General features: G+C 42.0%; 1 protein-coding gene across 2 annotated transcripts in view; it reads right to left on the reverse strand.

The window, feature by feature from the left end:
* The window catches only part of COL6A5 (collagen type VI alpha 5 chain), a 166537-nt gene that overhangs the window by 69559 nt on the left and 78995 nt on the right, over positions 1–17983 (reverse strand). For both annotated transcript variants that reach the window (XM_060406600.1, XM_060406598.1), the window contains exons 28-33: positions 16176–16238; positions 12537–12599; positions 10358–10393; positions 10201–10237; positions 4442–4929; positions 273–366 (exon numbers count right to left, since the gene is read on the reverse strand). In XM_060406600.1, coding sequence (XP_060262583.1) covers positions 273–366; positions 4442–4929; positions 10201–10237; positions 10358–10393; positions 12537–12599; positions 16176–16238 — 781 coding nt within the window. The remainder of the gene's footprint in view (positions 1–272; positions 367–4441; positions 4930–10200; positions 10238–10357; positions 10394–12536; positions 12600–16175; positions 16239–17983) is intronic.

The following is a 17983-nucleotide window of genomic DNA, read 5'->3' on the forward strand; positions in this document are numbered from 1 at the left end:
AATAGTTTTAATATTTCAGAAGCATTTGATACAAACTATCACATTGCCCCAGGAAGAGCCAAATCAATTGGGATAATCTTCTGAACTAATTTTTACATTCTATGGAAACATCCAACATGACAGAGATTGAAACCCTGACATATGGTGTTGAAAGACTGAAAAACTTAAAATAGAACCTACAATCAAAAATCTTTGATAAAGATAGATTTAATAACTCACCCAGAAGGCATTTACATGTTTCAGCCCAATACATTCTTTTTCATTAGCCTTACCATAGCAAAGTGTACAGCGCCGAAGCCTTTCTAATGGAGCATATTTCCCATTTGGAGGAACAGAAAGCACCTGAAATGTTCCTGTGTTGTCAAACTGCATTGAAAAAGAAATATATGCTCATTTGATTGTTTTCTTTAGTCATCATTGCTACAGGCGAGAATCTGTTTCTCTAACTTTAACGTTTGCTTCCCATTGCTTTTGTTCACTGAAAGGGTACTGTCCGTACATAATTGCCTTGGGGAACCCTGACCCTCTGCCTGAAGGTTAAACCAAAGTGTCTTTGTTCAGTCACAGGTGATTCTGTCCGCCTGTGAATGGCTGCAAGAAAGAAGAAATTAACACATCCCTACCTGAGGCTGACCATTCCAGGAGATATTTGCAAGATTAATGGCCTTTTTACTTTACTTCTTCACCTCCCATCTCCCCTCTGTGTTTTATAGAAGAATCTGGCCTTCATACCCCAATAAGATGGCTTTTTAGAGGTTATTCTGAGACATTAGTTGGTCATCTTGCCTGCTAGTTTTCCAAATAAAGTCATTACAACTTGCCTCAACACCTTGTCTCCAGATTTACTGGCCTGTTGTTCAACAAGCAGAGCAAGCTTGGACTTGGTAACATCATCAAGAATTCACTGTGCACCCACTTCAAGAGTTTGAAAAACACCTGACCGGTCACCATCACCTTGCATTGTTGCTCACTGCTCGCTTCTATGCATCTTCATGTATGCACACACATACAAACATACACACTCACACACACATACAAACTATCCCCCTCTGATCCTAAACATAACCTAAGGAAACATAGAAACTGTATCAGCAGCTCAATTTTATAAGACAACTGCCACAAGATAACCACAACATTCACTCACTGGGTTAGATATTAAAACCTCATTCTTATCTCCAACTCTGTGTCCAACTCTGTGCAACCCCATAAATGGCAGCTCACCAGGCTCCCCTGTCCCTGGGATTCTCCAGGCAAGAACACTGGAGTGGGTTGCCATTTCCTTCTCCAATGCATGAAAGTGAAAAGTGGAAGTGAAGTTGCTCAGTTGTGTCCGACCTCAGCGACCCCATGGACTGCAGCCTTCCAGGCTCCTCTGTCCATGGGATTTTCCAGGCAAGAGTACTGGAATGGGGTGCCATTGACCTGCAATTCTGCATTGAATTCTTGCACGTTTCTGATTATGTACCAGCTGATTATGTGCTATACATCAGCTTCTGGAGTTGGGTCCTGTAAAGATTTTACATTCACAAGTCACCTTTGACTTCTTTAAGTAGTGATTACAACTATTTCTGGGCTTCCCAGGTGGCACTAGTGGTAAAGAACCTGCCTGCCAATGCACCAGACATAGATGTGGGTTCCATCCCTGGGTCAGGAAGATCCCCTGGAGGAGGGCATGGCCACCCAGTCCAGTGATCTTGCCTGGAGAATTCCATGGACAGAGGAGCCTGGCAGGTTACAGCCCATAGGGTTGCAAAGAGTCAGACACAACTGAAGTAACTCAGCAGCATGCATACCACTATTTCCACTCAATTATGCTATCTATTCAGAGAAGGCAATGGCACCCCACTCCAGTACTCTTGCCTGGAAAACCCCATGGATGGAGGAGCCTGGTAGGCTGCCGTCCATGGGGTCGCTGAGAGTCGGGCATAACTGAGCGACTTCACTTTCACTTTTCACTTTCATGCATTGGAGAAGGAAATGGTACCCCACTCCAGTGTTTTTGCCTGGAGAATCCCAGGGATGGTGGAGTCTGGTGGGCTGCCATCTATGGGGTCGCACAGAGTCGGACACAACTGAAGCGACTTAGCAGCAGTAGCAGCATGCTCTCTATTAATAGAAAAAGGTGCATCTTTCAGATGTCAACTGGATTTCCCTGATCACAAATTCCAAGTAAAAGTCTATTCCAGTCATACATCCCTTCACTGTTCACCTGAAACTATTACAGCGTTGTTAACCGGCTATACCCCAATACAAAATAAAACGTTCAAAAGAAAAAGAGTCTATTCCATACTACTCAGCCATAGAAAAGAATGAAATAATGCCACTTCCGGCAACATGGATGGACCTAGAGAAAGACAAATATCATATCACTTATATGTGGAATCTAAAACACAGCACAAATGAACATATGTACAAAACAGAGACAGACACATAGATATGGAGAAAAGACTTGTGGTTGACGGGGGGGTGCAGAGGAGGGAAGGATTGGGAGTTTGGGGTTAGCAGATGCAAACTATTATATATAGGATGGATAAACAATAAGAGCCTGCTGTATAGCACAGGAGACTATATTCAATATTGTGATAAACCATAATGGAAAAAGAATGACTATATATGTATAACTGGGTCTGTTTGCTGTACAGCAGAAATTAACACAATGTGTAAATCAACTGTACTTCAATGTATTCATTCAGTGACTCAGTGACTGTACATTGGGCATTTACTTTGTATGAGGCACCATGCATCACAGATACTTTGATTACATGGAAGAAATAAATCATTCTCAGGTGATGAGTGGATCTCTCGATCCACAGACATGCTCCTGCTTTTGTTTCCTCCCCCTCAAGAAATTAACAGATTAGAAAAACCATCCCCTCTGTTTTTCTGTAAAGTGCTGAGCATTTTGAAATATTTATAATCATTCCAGCCTTATAGTTAGAAAGTAGCTACTACATTTCTGCTCTCTAATTTTTATGAAACTGGATGCTTTGGTATAATTTTGTACTCATCTTGCTGCTCCCCTGGGTCAAACATTAAATGCCTATCCCTTTTCCAGCGGATCTTCCTGACCCAGGAATCGAACTGGAGTCTCCTGCATTGCAGGAGGATTCTTTACCAACTGAGCTATCAGGGAAGCCCAACACTTTAATTGCAACCCTGGTAAATCAAGTAAGTTTATTCACAGGAGTCAACCACATGCTCTTCATTCATTTGTTCATTCAACAAATATTCATTGAGTGCATACAATGTCAAATAGATACTATTCTAGGTGCTGGGGATACAGAAATAGACAAAGCAGATGAATGCTCTACCCTATATTCCAGTAGGGGAACACAAACCATAAGAAAACAAATAAATACATAACCTATATTGGGAGGTAATATTTTTATAAAAATACTTTAACTTTCTACAATTCTTTCTGTCGGGATCAACTGTGACTCTTTTCAAAAGAGTGCTATTTTCAAAAGGCTCCTATTTTCAAAAATAATTGTGTTTTTCTTATGAGATTAAATCTCTTCATGTTATAGAGGGCTTTTCTTTTTATAGTAGAAACACATGTACTTGTGGGCTTCCCAGTTGGCACTAGTGATAAAGAACCCGCCTGCCGATGCACAACATGTGACAGACGTGGGTTTGATCCCTGGGTTAGGAAGATCCCCTGGAGAAGGGCATGGCACCCCACACCCACTCCAGTATTCCTGCCTGAAGAATCCCATGGACAGAGGAGCCTGATGGGCTATGGTCCATAGGGTAGCAAGGAGCTGGACACGACTAAAGCGAATTAGCATGTACTCACACGTGTGTATTTGTGTAAAATAGATCTTTATAATCTCTTGGAAAACATAATGGCTCCCCCCAGGTTTAGGAGCATGTATTTCATGGTTAATAGGAACGATTTTAGAACAGTAGATGGATAAGTTCTTCTGTTTGGTGGGAGAAAGAGGGAAGCACAGATCCCATGAGAATCTGTGAATCCAAAAGGGACAGAACTCCTCTTGGGAAAAAGGTTCATACACATCAAAGTTTTACACGACATTAAGGGTTCAAAAGTCCCTTAAACGTCACCCATCACAGGTTAAGACCAGTTGTTCAATGAGACACAGCCAAGAGATGGCACATTTGAGAAATACTGGATCAGCAGAAGACATAGCCCTCTCTATCAGACAAACTCAAGTTCAAAGCTTGATTTAGCCGCTTAGTAGCTGTACAAAATGGGAGAAGTCATTCAGCAATCTGGGCCTCAGTTTCTCAATTTTTAAATGGAGATAAGATGCATTCAGTTCAGTGTTTACTAGAAACTGGATTTCAAGGACTCTGGCAACAAGACAGCTATGAAAATTGCAAAGGGGGTCAAGAGACCACTTGATTCCTACTTCCCAGTATTCCTATTCTGCCAGTACCAGTATCTAAAAATAAAGACATTGCCAAGGGAGGTACTTACCCCAAAAGCCTCATCGAGGTAGACCTTTTCATTAAAAGCAAAGACTGCGGGGCTGATATCCAAGGCACTAAACTCCATGGTGGCCGTGATGACGGATGACCTACTTGCAGCTTGTCCGTTGCTAAAAAACACAGCAACTCTCTGCACATTGGCTCCTGCAGACGTCCGCTTAAAGATGTTCCGAGCCACAAACCTCATCGCATTCCCAATGTCTCGGACTTCCCCAGAGTTTTGATATTTTATTTGGGAGAGAAGCTGAAGAAGCTGCTTCTTGCTACGGTAGTCAGACCCACGGATGAGGTAGCTGGTGCCCGAGTTGTAGGAAACCACAACAACTCTTGCTCCCACGGGACAATTACTTTCCCTGATGTGAAGGTCGCCGACAATAGAAGTGATGATGTCCCTCATTTCATTAAATCTCTGCTCTGTGATATCGTTGGACTGGTCCAGGGCAAATACCAGCTCTGTTGGATACACAGGACACTTTTCTACAAAAATGAGAGTCAGAAGTGTTAAGGTGTTTCACTGGGTCAAAAGGCATGCCCATTCCATTTACTCCAGTGAGACAGTCAACACTGAGGTCTGGGAAAATGCAGCTGTCACATCAAATCTAGAATCAGAGCTATCCATGTGTAAAGCGGGGAAAGGATTCTGCTTTGTTAGCCTACGGTGTTACCTAAATACAGAATAGTGATATCTGGCAATATAATGTTCAGACTTCACCATCTACCCTCCATCTTCTATTTAAAAAGAAACTGCAAGGAGTGTTTGGGCTGATGGAATTATCCTGTATCCTGATTGTGGTGGTGATTATACAAATCATGCATGTGTAAAAACTGAACAGGAGTGAATTTTACTCTATGGAAAATTTTAAAAGGAAACTATGGCTTTTCTGAAAATCTGAAAGCTTATTCTCTTAAAAAAAAAAAAAAAACTCTTCAGAAATGACCTACTAATAATGATAAAGTCAGCCAGAAAATTTTCCTCCATTTATGTGGCAAATACCGGAGTATTCATCATGTGACATGCAGGGTAACATGCACTGTGAGGTACATGTGAAGATGAACAAACACAGGTCTACCTTCGAGGAGCTTGTCTGCGGAGGCTCGTGATATCGAAAGGTAGACAGTGATCATTATCCTTCTTGGGGATTATCCTTCAGAGGACAAAGAGGCTGTTTCTGGGGAGAGGGGATTTCAGGGGCTTTGGGATGACAGCCATGGTGTCAGGAGGAAGGGGCCACGGCAGACTCGCACTGAGCTGTCTATAACCCCCAACTCAGTCTTAATGGTTTTATGATAACTGCACCTTGGGAATTTCACAGGGAGTCTCCTCTATGATTATAAATAATAGCCTTGTTAAAGTCTGAATGTAGGAAGAGAAAAAGAAATTATTTAAAAATTAGCCAACCCTCCATATACACAGGCTGTTTTACTCTCCCCAATCTGGCTTACTCCCAGAGCACATTAAATTCAAAGTATCCCATCTGCCAACCGCTGTCCTCAGTAATAGAAATAGTGGAGAAAGTGTTGATTTCAAGCTGTGTTTTGATTCAAGACATTTTACTGTGAAGGAATTTAAAAAATATGAAACCCAACAATGAAAAACAAAATGAGAAAAATGGTATCTTGTTTCTTGTTGTTCAGTTGCAAAGTCATGTCTGACTCTTTGCAACCTCATGGACTGTAGCATGTATTTCCTAACCTTATAGTAAAAATGCTTAACAAAATGGTAGACAAGTATCTTCATAGATGACCCACCATCACAGATATCCCCAGAAGCCAGTACCAACTTCCATTTCTTTTTACTCTCGCTTTCCTAGTACCAGCAAGGTACCTGATAAATTTAACTCAAATCCATGAAGTTTTATTGAGCTCTTAGACATCAGATTTGGGGGGGAGGGGATTAAAGGGAACGGCACCAAACTTAGGGATGAGCTCAAAGATCCTGTTACTCTATCTCAACAGGCCTCTAGGAGACCAGGAGGTCTTGGAGTTGACCTAACTGGTTTCAGGGGCAACAACATCTGAGGGATCACTGAACACCAGCTGCAGTCGAGGCCCTGAAAGATCCTCCTCCATCCTCCGGGTCAGGCTGACAGTGGTGGACACGTGGAGGTGAGAGGTGTGAATGGAGGTCAAAGGGAAGAAAGGAGTCACCACCTGTCCAAGGTGCCAGTGTCCACAGACTTAGCAGCAGATGGAGCAACAGAATGAGGTCAGACACCTGGCCTTGCCCTGAACTGCTCAGCAGCAAAGAAACTACCCTGTGAAGAGAATGAGTTGGAAACTGTGGCAGCACTTAGAAAGAACAGCTTGTGAAGGGGCTGGGGACCAGGTGGTCAGCATTTTACAGTCAGGTCCAAACATGATGTGTACAGTTATTTACAGTTAGAATGTGTGCCTGCAAAGAGGTTAGAAGTCCCTTTTCTCATGGGGATGAGAGGTTTTTTTTTTTTTTCTTTATTAAGTCCTTTTTCAAATCTTTAGCCCATTTATCTTTACTGTTACTTTATTACTTTTTGACGTGTAGTTGATTTACAATGTTGTATAAATTTCAGGCCTACAGCAAAGTGATTCATTTATATATAAATATATATATATATTCAGATTCTTTTCTCTTATAGGTTATTATAAAATATTGAACAGAGTTCTCTGTGCTATACAGTGTCTTTGCTGGTAGTCTGTTTTATATATAGTAGTGTGTATGTGGGCTTGTCAGAATGCAGGAAGTAGTTCAGCAAGAGAAATAATATGGTAAGAATACTCACCTTCCCAACAAGCTATAAAAAGGAGAGAGAGAGAGAGAGAGAGAGAGAGAGAGTCTGTTACATTCTTGGGATTCAGACTGACAATAACCCCCAAAACAAAATTTCAACAAACCTTAATATTCTGTTTAGCTCTTATTGCAAATGAAGCTAACTCCTAATTACAGGAAGTCAAGGTTAAAAGGGAGAGGAGGATGGACACAGAATTCTACTATTTTATGGGTCTTCCTGACCTTTCCTCCTTGTGAGCCCTGGCCAGCAGACATTACCAGAACTCTGGTTAGAATTTGAATCACTGATCACTTGTTTTAGAAACAGAACAGATAAGCCTCTGATCAAATGGCATGATAGCTAAAATTAAATTTGTTTTGTCTCTCTTTTTATAGCCTTCTGAGAGCCGTTCAGTAGGGCAGGACTAAAATATGTGGTCTTCTTGTCTTCCTTGATGAACACCTTGGGAATCTCTATTTTTCTGCTGAACTGTGGGGATTTCCAAATGAACTTTGTCTCTGCTTAAAAAAAAGAAAAATACAGCTCCTGTGTTTGAGTGATCTCTGTATCCAGACAGAAGGAACACCCAAGGCTTTCTCCTGAGCATCTGGTTTCTCCAAGTGATTTGCTTGGTAAGCATGAGACGAATCAGGGGGAAATAATGGTAAATCCTTAAGCGCAAGCCTAACCATTTCCATGCTCCTTTTACGCAACACCCTGGAAGCAAATGATTACGCCAAGACACTGAAAGACTTTACTAGCACTGGCAACAACCCAGCTGTGAGCCCACTCGCCCACAGCCCGCGCCCCCTCACGTCAGTCCTACGAGTACATTTGTTCATCTTTATCCAGCAGCTGCTGAGATGCTGAGGGTCAGCAGAGGGCACACAGGGCCCACTGCCTCCTCTGCATCTCAAGGCCTGAAATAGACTCCTTCTTCTGACTGAGAAGTCCCATTGGTTAACCTCCAGCCCAGCTGTGACGCCAGAAGCACAGACTCTAGGAACAGACACTTTTGTCTGGGTTTCAGTCTGGCAAAGCTGCTTGTCTTGTTTTATATTTTTATGTATATATGTATTTATATTTTATTTATATATTTATATTTAGTTTTTCCTGAAAGTCCTGTTTATTATGTCTCTTCTTCTAAAACTCTAATTACTAGGGCCCTCCTATGTTATTCCAACCACCACTTTCTCTCCCCATTCCCCACAGCCTCCCAGGGCCCAGGCCCTCATCCCAGGGTGGCTAGAGCTGTTCTAGGGCTGAAGAACAACCCCGATGGAGCACGATTCTAACCCTGCAGGGCCTTGGGTGTCAGCCATCAAGGAAGACCGTCTGAATTAACTCCAAAGGTCTTTTTCCCCATCTGAGTTCTGCTTTCTGCAGCTCCATGGTCTGGTTACAAATCCTGCCCACTCCCTCCCCACCATCGAATTTCCTAACTCCTTTCAGGCAGTATTGGAAAGTGCCCTTCAAAGCCCAAATCCTCCAAGGCGGGCACTCACCTCCCCACCCCTCTACCTCTCGGGTCGTCCTTGATTTAGGTCACACACTCTTCTGTCCACAGTGGCCCTCCCCTTGTTCTCTCCCTGAGCCCGGGGCTGGTTCTCACCCCCTCACTGTGCTGGAGAGCCGTTCAGCTCTCAAGAGACATCTTTGACATGGGTTCCCTGCCCCACCCCACCCAACACCTCACTCTGGAGTTCTCTCCGCTGGCTGCATTTTGCCTTTTCCCAAGCTGCCCAAACTCGGCAGGACTCTCCGCAATGCCTTTTTCTGGGGTCAGGTCCACCCTGTTGCTAGGGCCACTCCCTGGGCTCATCCCTTGGGTTTCCGAATCTGTCTCTCTAGTTGCACATTCTTGGGAATCTCATCCATCCCTGCGCCTCTAAGGACATTAGTGACTCCAGCTTTCTGAGTTTCTTCCCTGATTCTCACCTTTAAAGGACTCCATTTCATCAGCTGCCTGTAGATCCTTTCACTTTAGGGTCTGCGTAGCATTCCTTTCCCTCTGAAATGTGGAAACGCTTCACCTCTTCCTACCAATCTAGTTTCTTCACAACTCTTCCTCTGCCTGCTCACCCACGGTGGTACCAAACCTCTCCCCATCTGGTCTTGTGGTATTTCAGACTTGATTCTGTTGTTGGTCTTTCCTGGCCATGCATCTGCAGACTCCATTTTTATCTAATCTCCTTCAGTAAGTCTCTCGGATTTTCTATTCTTCTGATTGTGAGTGTATGGCATGATTATAAACCACAATGGAAACACGAAGAAAGAAAAACCACCTAAAAGTCTATCATCCGAACATAATATATGGCTACATTTTCCCGATATCTCTTCTCATATTTGTTTCCAGTGTTTCTGTGTGTGCGTGTGTGTGCGTGTGTGTGTGTGTGTGTGTGCGTGTGTGTGTGTACATATAGGGGCTTCCCTGGTGGCTCAGTGGGAAAGAATTTGCCTGCCAATGCAGGAGACTTGGATTTAATTTCTGGATCAGGGAGATCCCCTTGAGAAGGAAATGGCAACCCACTCCAGTACTCTTGCCTGGGAAATCCCATGGACAGAGGGGCCTGGTGGGCCTCAGTCCATCAGGCCTCAAAAAGTCGGACACGGGACACAATTGAGCAATCAGGCACCAATAGCATATATATAACCTCAAACCGCCACGGTCTCCCTTTTAACATCATGCACTCCAGGCCCGGGTACATAACTGCTATCCGTGTGAGCTAAGTCACACACCTTTTGAGTTGGTCACATCATATCTCACGGGCGTGTTTTTTCTCACTCTAGAAAGTACACCTCTAAGCTAAGGCTTGTGTCTCTTCCTTCCACCTTTGTCATGAGCTGTTCCCACAGCAGGCACTCAGAGCAAGCCTGCTGCCAAGGACATATGGCTTCTCCACCAGCGAGTCCAGCCTACTGATCCCACATCCCCTACACAGCTTTCATCCTAAGCGCCCTCACCCATCACCGCTGCCCTAAGACACACACAGATACTCACGACTATGGTCCCTCATGAACTGGATTAGATCACATTGCTGTATGTGGAAAAGGAGAGAGAAAACAAGAAACATGAGCATGGTGATTTCCAAGTGGCCATATTCATGTCCCAGGGAACGGGCTGCATTTTGTGTGGGTGTGAATAATGAGATACATACAGAATGGACGGGCTGCCCTGCCATCCCTTTAGGGCCCTAGGAAAACAAACACAGAGCAAGTTATTAGTAGAAGAACTGGAGTCTTCAACGCTATTTCCTCATACACACCAAGAGTATAAACCTTTCTGTTTCAGTGTGTGATCAATTAAGCTAATATCTACCTAGACTGAACTGAGTGATTTTTCTAGGATGACAAGAAGGAAAGAAATAAAAGTATTTCTTAAAGATATATGTACTGCAGATAGAACATTTAGAAGGCATTTCTTGTAAGAATACTTAAAATTATAAACAGTAAGCTTCCCAAGGAATAGCATGAAGGAGAGGCATTTACTGAAGTATATTTAAATTTCTGGCAGCAGCACACAGCCACCCTATATGTGAAAAAGGCAATTACATAGCAAAATGGACACTCCACAGGGGAGCATGCACACCAAGCCGGTAAATCCTGAAAGGTGTTGGGTGGAAGGAGTACACATAATCGGGTGAGATGAGTCAAGGAAGGCTCCTAAACACACTCAGCCGCCTTTCTTGACACTGAGTTTTTCTCTTTTTCTCTTTTAATTCCTTTTAAGAGGATCAGCCTTCTTCTTGGCATTTGTTTCTTAATGTGCTTACACATATGAATCCCTTTGGGCAGCTAGTGAAAGCTAGGATGCTAGCTTCAGAAAATGTTATAACATGTTCATGACTGCTATACAATTTCACTGACTCTCCCACCAGAAGCTCAACTACTGACGTCAGTGTAAGAACTTCTTTCTAAACGACAACTTGAGCATCCGTCCATCTATCCATCCATCCATCCATCCATCCATCCATCCAATGAGCAGCTAAATAAATGTCTGCTGAGTGCTGAGTCCCTCTGTGTGCTGCTACTGTTAACCAGAACTGTGATGGTCTCCATGATTTTACCCTCTGGGGGCATATTTTCTTCCTGATCCAAATCAGGAAATATGCATCTCACTAAAAGTTGCAGAGTCTCATTCTTCCCTTTCCAAGTGACAACAGAAAGCAGAAAAGAATGCTCAGCCATTTAAACAGAAGGAGGAACAGTTTCCAGCTAATGAACAGGACAGACAGCCCACATCCTACAGAAGACCACATAGCAGAGAGTAGGTCCCAAGACTTGGAATAACTTGGAGCAACTTCTTCAGGAGAAGCTAAGGGCCACAGGCCTGGGACAGAGAAGCCACAGTCTAGACCAGCAGGGCCAAACACAAGAGCAGGAAGATGTGGGACCCCCAGGGCGAGCTCCAGAATCTGGAAAGGAGACCAGTCCAGACTGACCCAGGAAATAGATTCTCACCTACGTGACTAAGAACCATCACTAGTTCCTTCATGCAAAAGAAAGAAAAGGTTATATCAGAGTACCCTTTACTCTGGTTGATTCTCATTCTATTATAGATTCAGTTTTCCACAGAAGATCCATGTTTTTGTTTTCTTTATAAAGTTGCAAGTTAAAGGGCCCTTCCAGGTAGTCAGAAAACAGTCTTACTGCACAAAACAAGGGAAGCAATTTCTTCTCTCCCTTACACTCTGCTTTCTGCACCTCACACACAAAACACAGGCACTGGCACTTAGCTCTTACTTGACTGTGCTCTTTAGGAGGGGAGAAACAGGTTAATATCACAGTAACACAAAAGGTGCTAAAATAGAGATGTGGCTATCTTGCCAGTGAGCGATGAGCCTGGCTCTGCTCAGGAATGCTTCAAAGGTAATTGAATCTCTTGTAATTCAATCACAGAGGAAAGTTGCAATTTTATCTCCATATCTCTATAGCATCTAAATCATGAGTTCAGGAACGTAACAACAGTGGCTTGGGAAACTGATCAACTTGTCAGGACACCTTAATGAAGCTTATGCAGTTCTATCCCTGTTTTGAAACTTCCTAAAAATTAATAGTCACAGCTCATATTTGTATTGAAATTTTATAGTTTACAAAGAGCATTCACATTTGATTATCTGATCCTCACAGCAGCTGCCTTTGGAGGTAGTTCAAACAGGACATGTCATTATCATCTTAGAAGGAAACTAATAGACCCGGAGACCCGTCCAAGGGCACCCAGGCAGCAAGAAAGAGAACCTGGACTTGAACCCAGTGTTTCTGACTTTGAGTTCTGTGCCCGTTCCATCGGGCATCCTAGGAAGCCACACATGACTTAGTTCTCCTGAGTGTACTCACTCTCCGTCCAGGGGGGCCTGGGCGTCCAGGAGAGCCTGCTTCACCTTTCAGGCCTACCGTGAGCTGCAGGGAGAAACATACATGAGATTCCACATCCTCTATCCATGGGGACTCCCTCAGCCTTAAGGAGACCTTATAATTGCTTTTCAAAATTTAGAAAAAGCAAAAATAATTCAAGTCAAGCAAATTCCTTACTTTAATATAAATAGCCATCCTTTTTACTCATAGAACTCAGAGACTAAATAATTTTCCCAACAGTTCATTGTTAGTGTCTAGAAATACAAGGTATTTTTTTATGCTGATTTTGTATCCTACAACTTTACTGAATTTATCAGTTCTAACAGCTTTTTGATGGAGTCTTTAAGATTTTCTATCTATGAGATCACATAACTGCAAATAGACACTTCTACTTCTTCCCTTCTCATTAGAATGACTTTCATTTCCTTTTCTTGTGTAATCCCTCTAGCTAGAACTTCCAGTACTATGTTGAATAGGGTAGAGAAAGTGGACACTTTTGTCTTGTACCTGGTCCTAGCAGGAAAGTTTTCAACCTTCCATTGTCAAGTGTGATGTTACTTGCAGATTTTTTGTATGTGACCTTTATTATGTTGACATACATTCCTTCTATACCTAATTTGTTAAGAGTTTTTATACGGAAAAGATGTTGAATTTTGTCAAATGTTTTTTCAGCATTTATTGAGATAATTCTATAATTTTTATCTTTAATTCTAAATAGCCATTCTTCAGTTCAGTTCAGTTCAGTCACTCAGTCGTGTCCGATTCTCTGTGATCCCATGAATCGCAGCACACCAGCCTATCCCATCTATCACCAACTCCTGGAGCTTGCTCAAACTCATGTCCATTGAGTCAGTGATGCCACCCAACCATTTCATTCTCTGTCGTCCCCTTCTCCTCCCACCTTCAATTTTTCCCAGGATTGGGGTCTATTCCAATGAGTCAGTTCTTTTCATCAGGGGGCCAAAGTATTGGAGCTTCAGCATCAGTCCTTCCAATATATGTTCAGGATTGATTTCCTATAGTATTGACTGGTTTGAGCTCTTCGCAGTCCAGGGGACTCTCAAGAGTCTTTTCTAACACCACAGTTCAAAAGCATTAATTCTTTGGCTGTCAGCTTTCTTTCGGGTCTGACTCTCATATCCATACATGACTACTGGAAAAACTATAGCTTTGGCTATATGGATCTTTGTCAGCAAAGCAATGTCTCTACTTTTTAATATGCTGCCTAGGTTGGTCATGGCTTTTCTTCCAAGGAATAAGTATCTTTTAAATTCATGGCTGAGGTCACCATCTGCAGTGAGTTTCAGTTCAGTTCAGTTTAGTCACTCAGTCGTGCCCGACTCTCTACGACACCAAGAATCGCAGCATGCCAGGCCTCCCTGTCCATCACCAACTCCCGAAGTTTACTCAGACTCACGTCCATTGAGTCGGTGATGCCATCCAGCCATCTCATCCTCTGTTGTCCTCTTCTCCTCCGGCCCCCAATCCCTCCCAGCATCAGGGTCTTTCCCAATGAGTCAATTCCTCCCATGAGGTGGCCTAGGTATTGGAGTTTCAGCTTCAGCATCAGTCCTTCCAATGAACACCCAGGACTGATCTCCTTTAGGATGGACTGGTTAGATCTCCTTGCAGTCGAAGGGACTCTCAGGAGTCTTCTCCAATACCACAGTTCAAAAGCATCAATTCTTTGGTGCTCAGCTTTTTTCACAGTCCAACTCTCATATCCATACATGGCCACTGGAAAAATCATAGCCTTGACTAGATGGACAAAGTAATGTCTCTGCTTTTGAATATGCTGTCTAGGTTCATCATAACTTTCCTTCCAAGGAGTAAACGTCTTTTAAATTCATGGCTGCAGTCACCATCTGGAGTGATTTAGGAGCCCCCAAAAATAAAGTCTGACACTGTTTCCCCATCTATTTCCCATGAAGTGATGGGACCAGATGCCATGATATATTCTGAGTGTTGAGTTTTCTGAATGTTGAGCTTTAAGCCAACTTTTTCACTCTCCTCTTTTACTTTCATCAAGATGCTTTTCAGTTCCTCTTCATTTTCTGCCATAAGGGTGGTGTCATCTGCATATCTGAGGTTATTGATATTTCTCCTGGCAATCTTGATTCCAGCTTGTGCTTCTTCCAGTCCAGTGTTTCTCATGATGTACTCTGCATATAAGTTAAATAAGCAGGGTGACAATATACAGCCTTGACGGACTCCTTTTCCTACTTGGAACCAGTCTGTTGTTCCATGTCCAGTTCTAACTGTTGCTACCTGACCTGCATATAGGTTTCTCAAGAGGCAAGTCAGGTGGTCTGGTATTCCCATCTCTCTCAGAATTTTCAACAGTTTTTTGTGATCCACACAGTCAAAGGCTTTGGCATAGTCAAGAAAGCAGAAATAGATGTTTTTCTGGAACTCTCTTGCCTTTTTGATAATCCAACAGATGTTGGCAGTTTGATCTCTGGTTCCTCTGCCTTTTGTAAATCCAGCTTGAACATCTGGAAGTTCACGGTTCACGTATTGCTAAAGCCTGGCTTGGAGAATTTTGAGCTTTACTTTACTAGTGAGTTTGGAGCCCCCCAAAATAAAGTCTGTCACTGTTTGCATTGTTCCCCCATCTATTTGCCATGAAGTGATGGGACCAGATGCCATGATCTTAGTTTTTTGAGTGTTGGGTTTAAGCCAACTTTTTCACTCCTCTCTTTCACTTTCATCAAGAGCCTCTTTAAATCGACATTCTTAATAATTGGTAAACATCCATTTCCTTCCTAGCTTCTTCATCTAGTGACATCCTTTGCTCTGGCACTGGCTGTGCACTTAAATCTGAATCAGTCATAAGCTAGAATTAGCGTTTAAAAAAGCAAATATCCTACAGCATGTGGAAACCTAATAAAAACCTGCCATCTGCTAAGGATCAAACAAGAAAAGTAACTCCCCACACACATTAGGACATGGGTTGGCTGTATCATTTCCCATAATTCAAGGTAATGGAAATAGATGCTAATGAAAACTATCCAGCCAGATGTAAATTGGATCTACTGAATTGCATCTCTTTCACAATGCTAATGACCATTGATAGAACACTCAATTTTAAAATGAAAGGATGCTTGTCTCAGTGTTTTGTTTTTCAATAATTATAACACTCTGCACTTTGCTATTAGAACATCTCAACAGACTCCCTTAAAATGAACACCTCAAGTGACCACGGCTCTAGGAACTGGAATAGTCAGAAAACGCTCCAGGACACAGTGGGAAGATGTCAGCTCCTTCACATTGGAAGATTTCCACTCGCAGGGCTAATATTCTGGGCTTTAATATACGTCTTAGAAAAGACTGGAAGACACTGGCATTTATTGGAACAGCTTGTTATCAATCTGTGAAAACTTAAATAGTTCAGATTCATGCAACCATAGAATTTTGGAGCTCAAAGTGACTTTTGGTGTCATTAAGTTTAACTCTCATGTTACAGCAATAGAGCCCTGAAAAGTTGTGTTGAAGATCACACAGCTAGGAAGTGGCATTTCAGATAACCCTGGATTGGACTGACGATCCACATTTATAATTATAACATAAAAGGCAGAATCTTCAAAGAAATTATTATTTCTGCAATTGCAGACCACTTACTGTTAATCCTCTAAATCCTTTGGGTCCAGGCCCCCCAGGAATTCCAGGATCACCAGCATCCCCCTAAAGATTCAAATATAAGACATCAAGATGTTAAAATGCTTGCTATGAAAATATGAAAATAATTCTCTCCAAACCAAAGCCTAGTTGATTTTGTAACTATATCACATACTAAACATTAAATGTTATCTCCTCTTATCATTTAGAACTAAGTCTAAATGATACACTTAGATATTCCCGAAACTATTTTAATTGTCTGAGAACACAAATATTTATGCATAAATATCAATCCATTGGCTATTCCATCAGTGACTAAAAATACCTAAAGAGAACTGCTTGAAAATCAAGGAAAACATATGGGGTACTGACTTTATAAAGTACCAAACAATGAATTACTCCCTAAATTCCTGAGTCGTTTCTCAAAAAGTTAAAGGTAAAAACAAATTTATTCTGACTTGGGTGGAAAACTAATTTAGCCCTTAATCAATAAGCTAATTTCGCATTTATCTGTAAATTGAAATATGCTAATTTTCTCTTTATCAGCAAATTAGAAAATTGGTCCTTTACAATGAGAACTCCTATCCTAAAAGTTATTTATATAGTCCCTTCTTGTACCCTTCTCCACCTAGGAAAGAATCTCTTTTGGTAATTCATCAATTAAAAGCAGTTTTAAGGGGACTCAAAACTTGGCTATTTTCCTATACTGAGGTTGAGTCAATTAGCTCAGATATTCTATTTTTTCACCCATATTTTCCATCAATGATTGGAAGCCACTCTTCTAGACAGGATAATTTTATTTATTTATTTGACTTTTTATTGAAGTATAGTTGATTTATGATGTTAGTTTCAGGTGTACAGCCGAGTGATTCAGTTATACACATACACACACACATATATATATATATATTCTTTTTCAGATTCTTTTTCCTTAAAAATTTTTACAAAATATTGAGTATAGTTCCTTATACTATACAGTTGGCTAACTCTTTTATATAGAGTAGAGTGTGGAGAATCCCATGGACGGAGGAGCCTGGTAGACTGCAGTCTGTGGGGTCGGTAAGAGTCGGACATGACTGAGCGACTTCACTTTCACTTTTCACTTTCATGCATTGGAGAAGGAAATGGCAACCCACTCCAGTATTCTTGCCTGGAGAATCCCAGGGACAGAGAAGCCTGGTGGGTTGCCATCTATGGGGTTACACAGGGTCAGACACGACTGAAGCGACTTAGCAGCAGCAGCAGCAGAGTGTATATATTAATCCCAAACTCCTAATTTATCCCTCCCCAACTTTCCCCTTTGGTAACCACGCATTTGTTTTCTGTGTCTGTAGGTTTATTTTGCAAATAAGTTCATTTGTAAGATTTTTAAAAGAAATCTTATCACAGAATTCCAATGTATAGAATACATATAACCTGAGCTACTCTGGTTGAAATGGAAGGGGCATCTGGTCGCAGCCCTTGGAGGTCAAATTCAGGCTGATAGGCAATGAGGAATTCCAGAAGATGTTTGATCAAGAAAGTAACATAACAAAGCCATACCTTGGAAAAAATCAGGTGACAGTAGTGTTTTGAACTAACTGAGACAGGTTAAATTTGGAAGTAGGAAACCAATGAGAAGGCTCTTGTAATCTTTCAGGTAAGAGGAAGTGAAGCCATGATAATGAAGGGCAAAGAACAATAGCAGAAGCCAAGAGTTTTGCATGAGATCACCAGGGTAAAGAAATCAAGAAAAAAACAAAGGAGTGAACTTGAGGGGGTACCTAGAGGTAGGGTTTCAAGACAAGGAATATCAGGCAGTGAAGGACATC

This window comes from Ovis aries, chromosome 1, assembly GCF_016772045.2.
Source record: "Ovis aries strain OAR_USU_Benz2616 breed Rambouillet chromosome 1, ARS-UI_Ramb_v3.0, whole genome shotgun sequence".
NCBI lineage: Eukaryota > Metazoa > Chordata > Mammalia > Artiodactyla > Bovidae > Ovis > Ovis aries.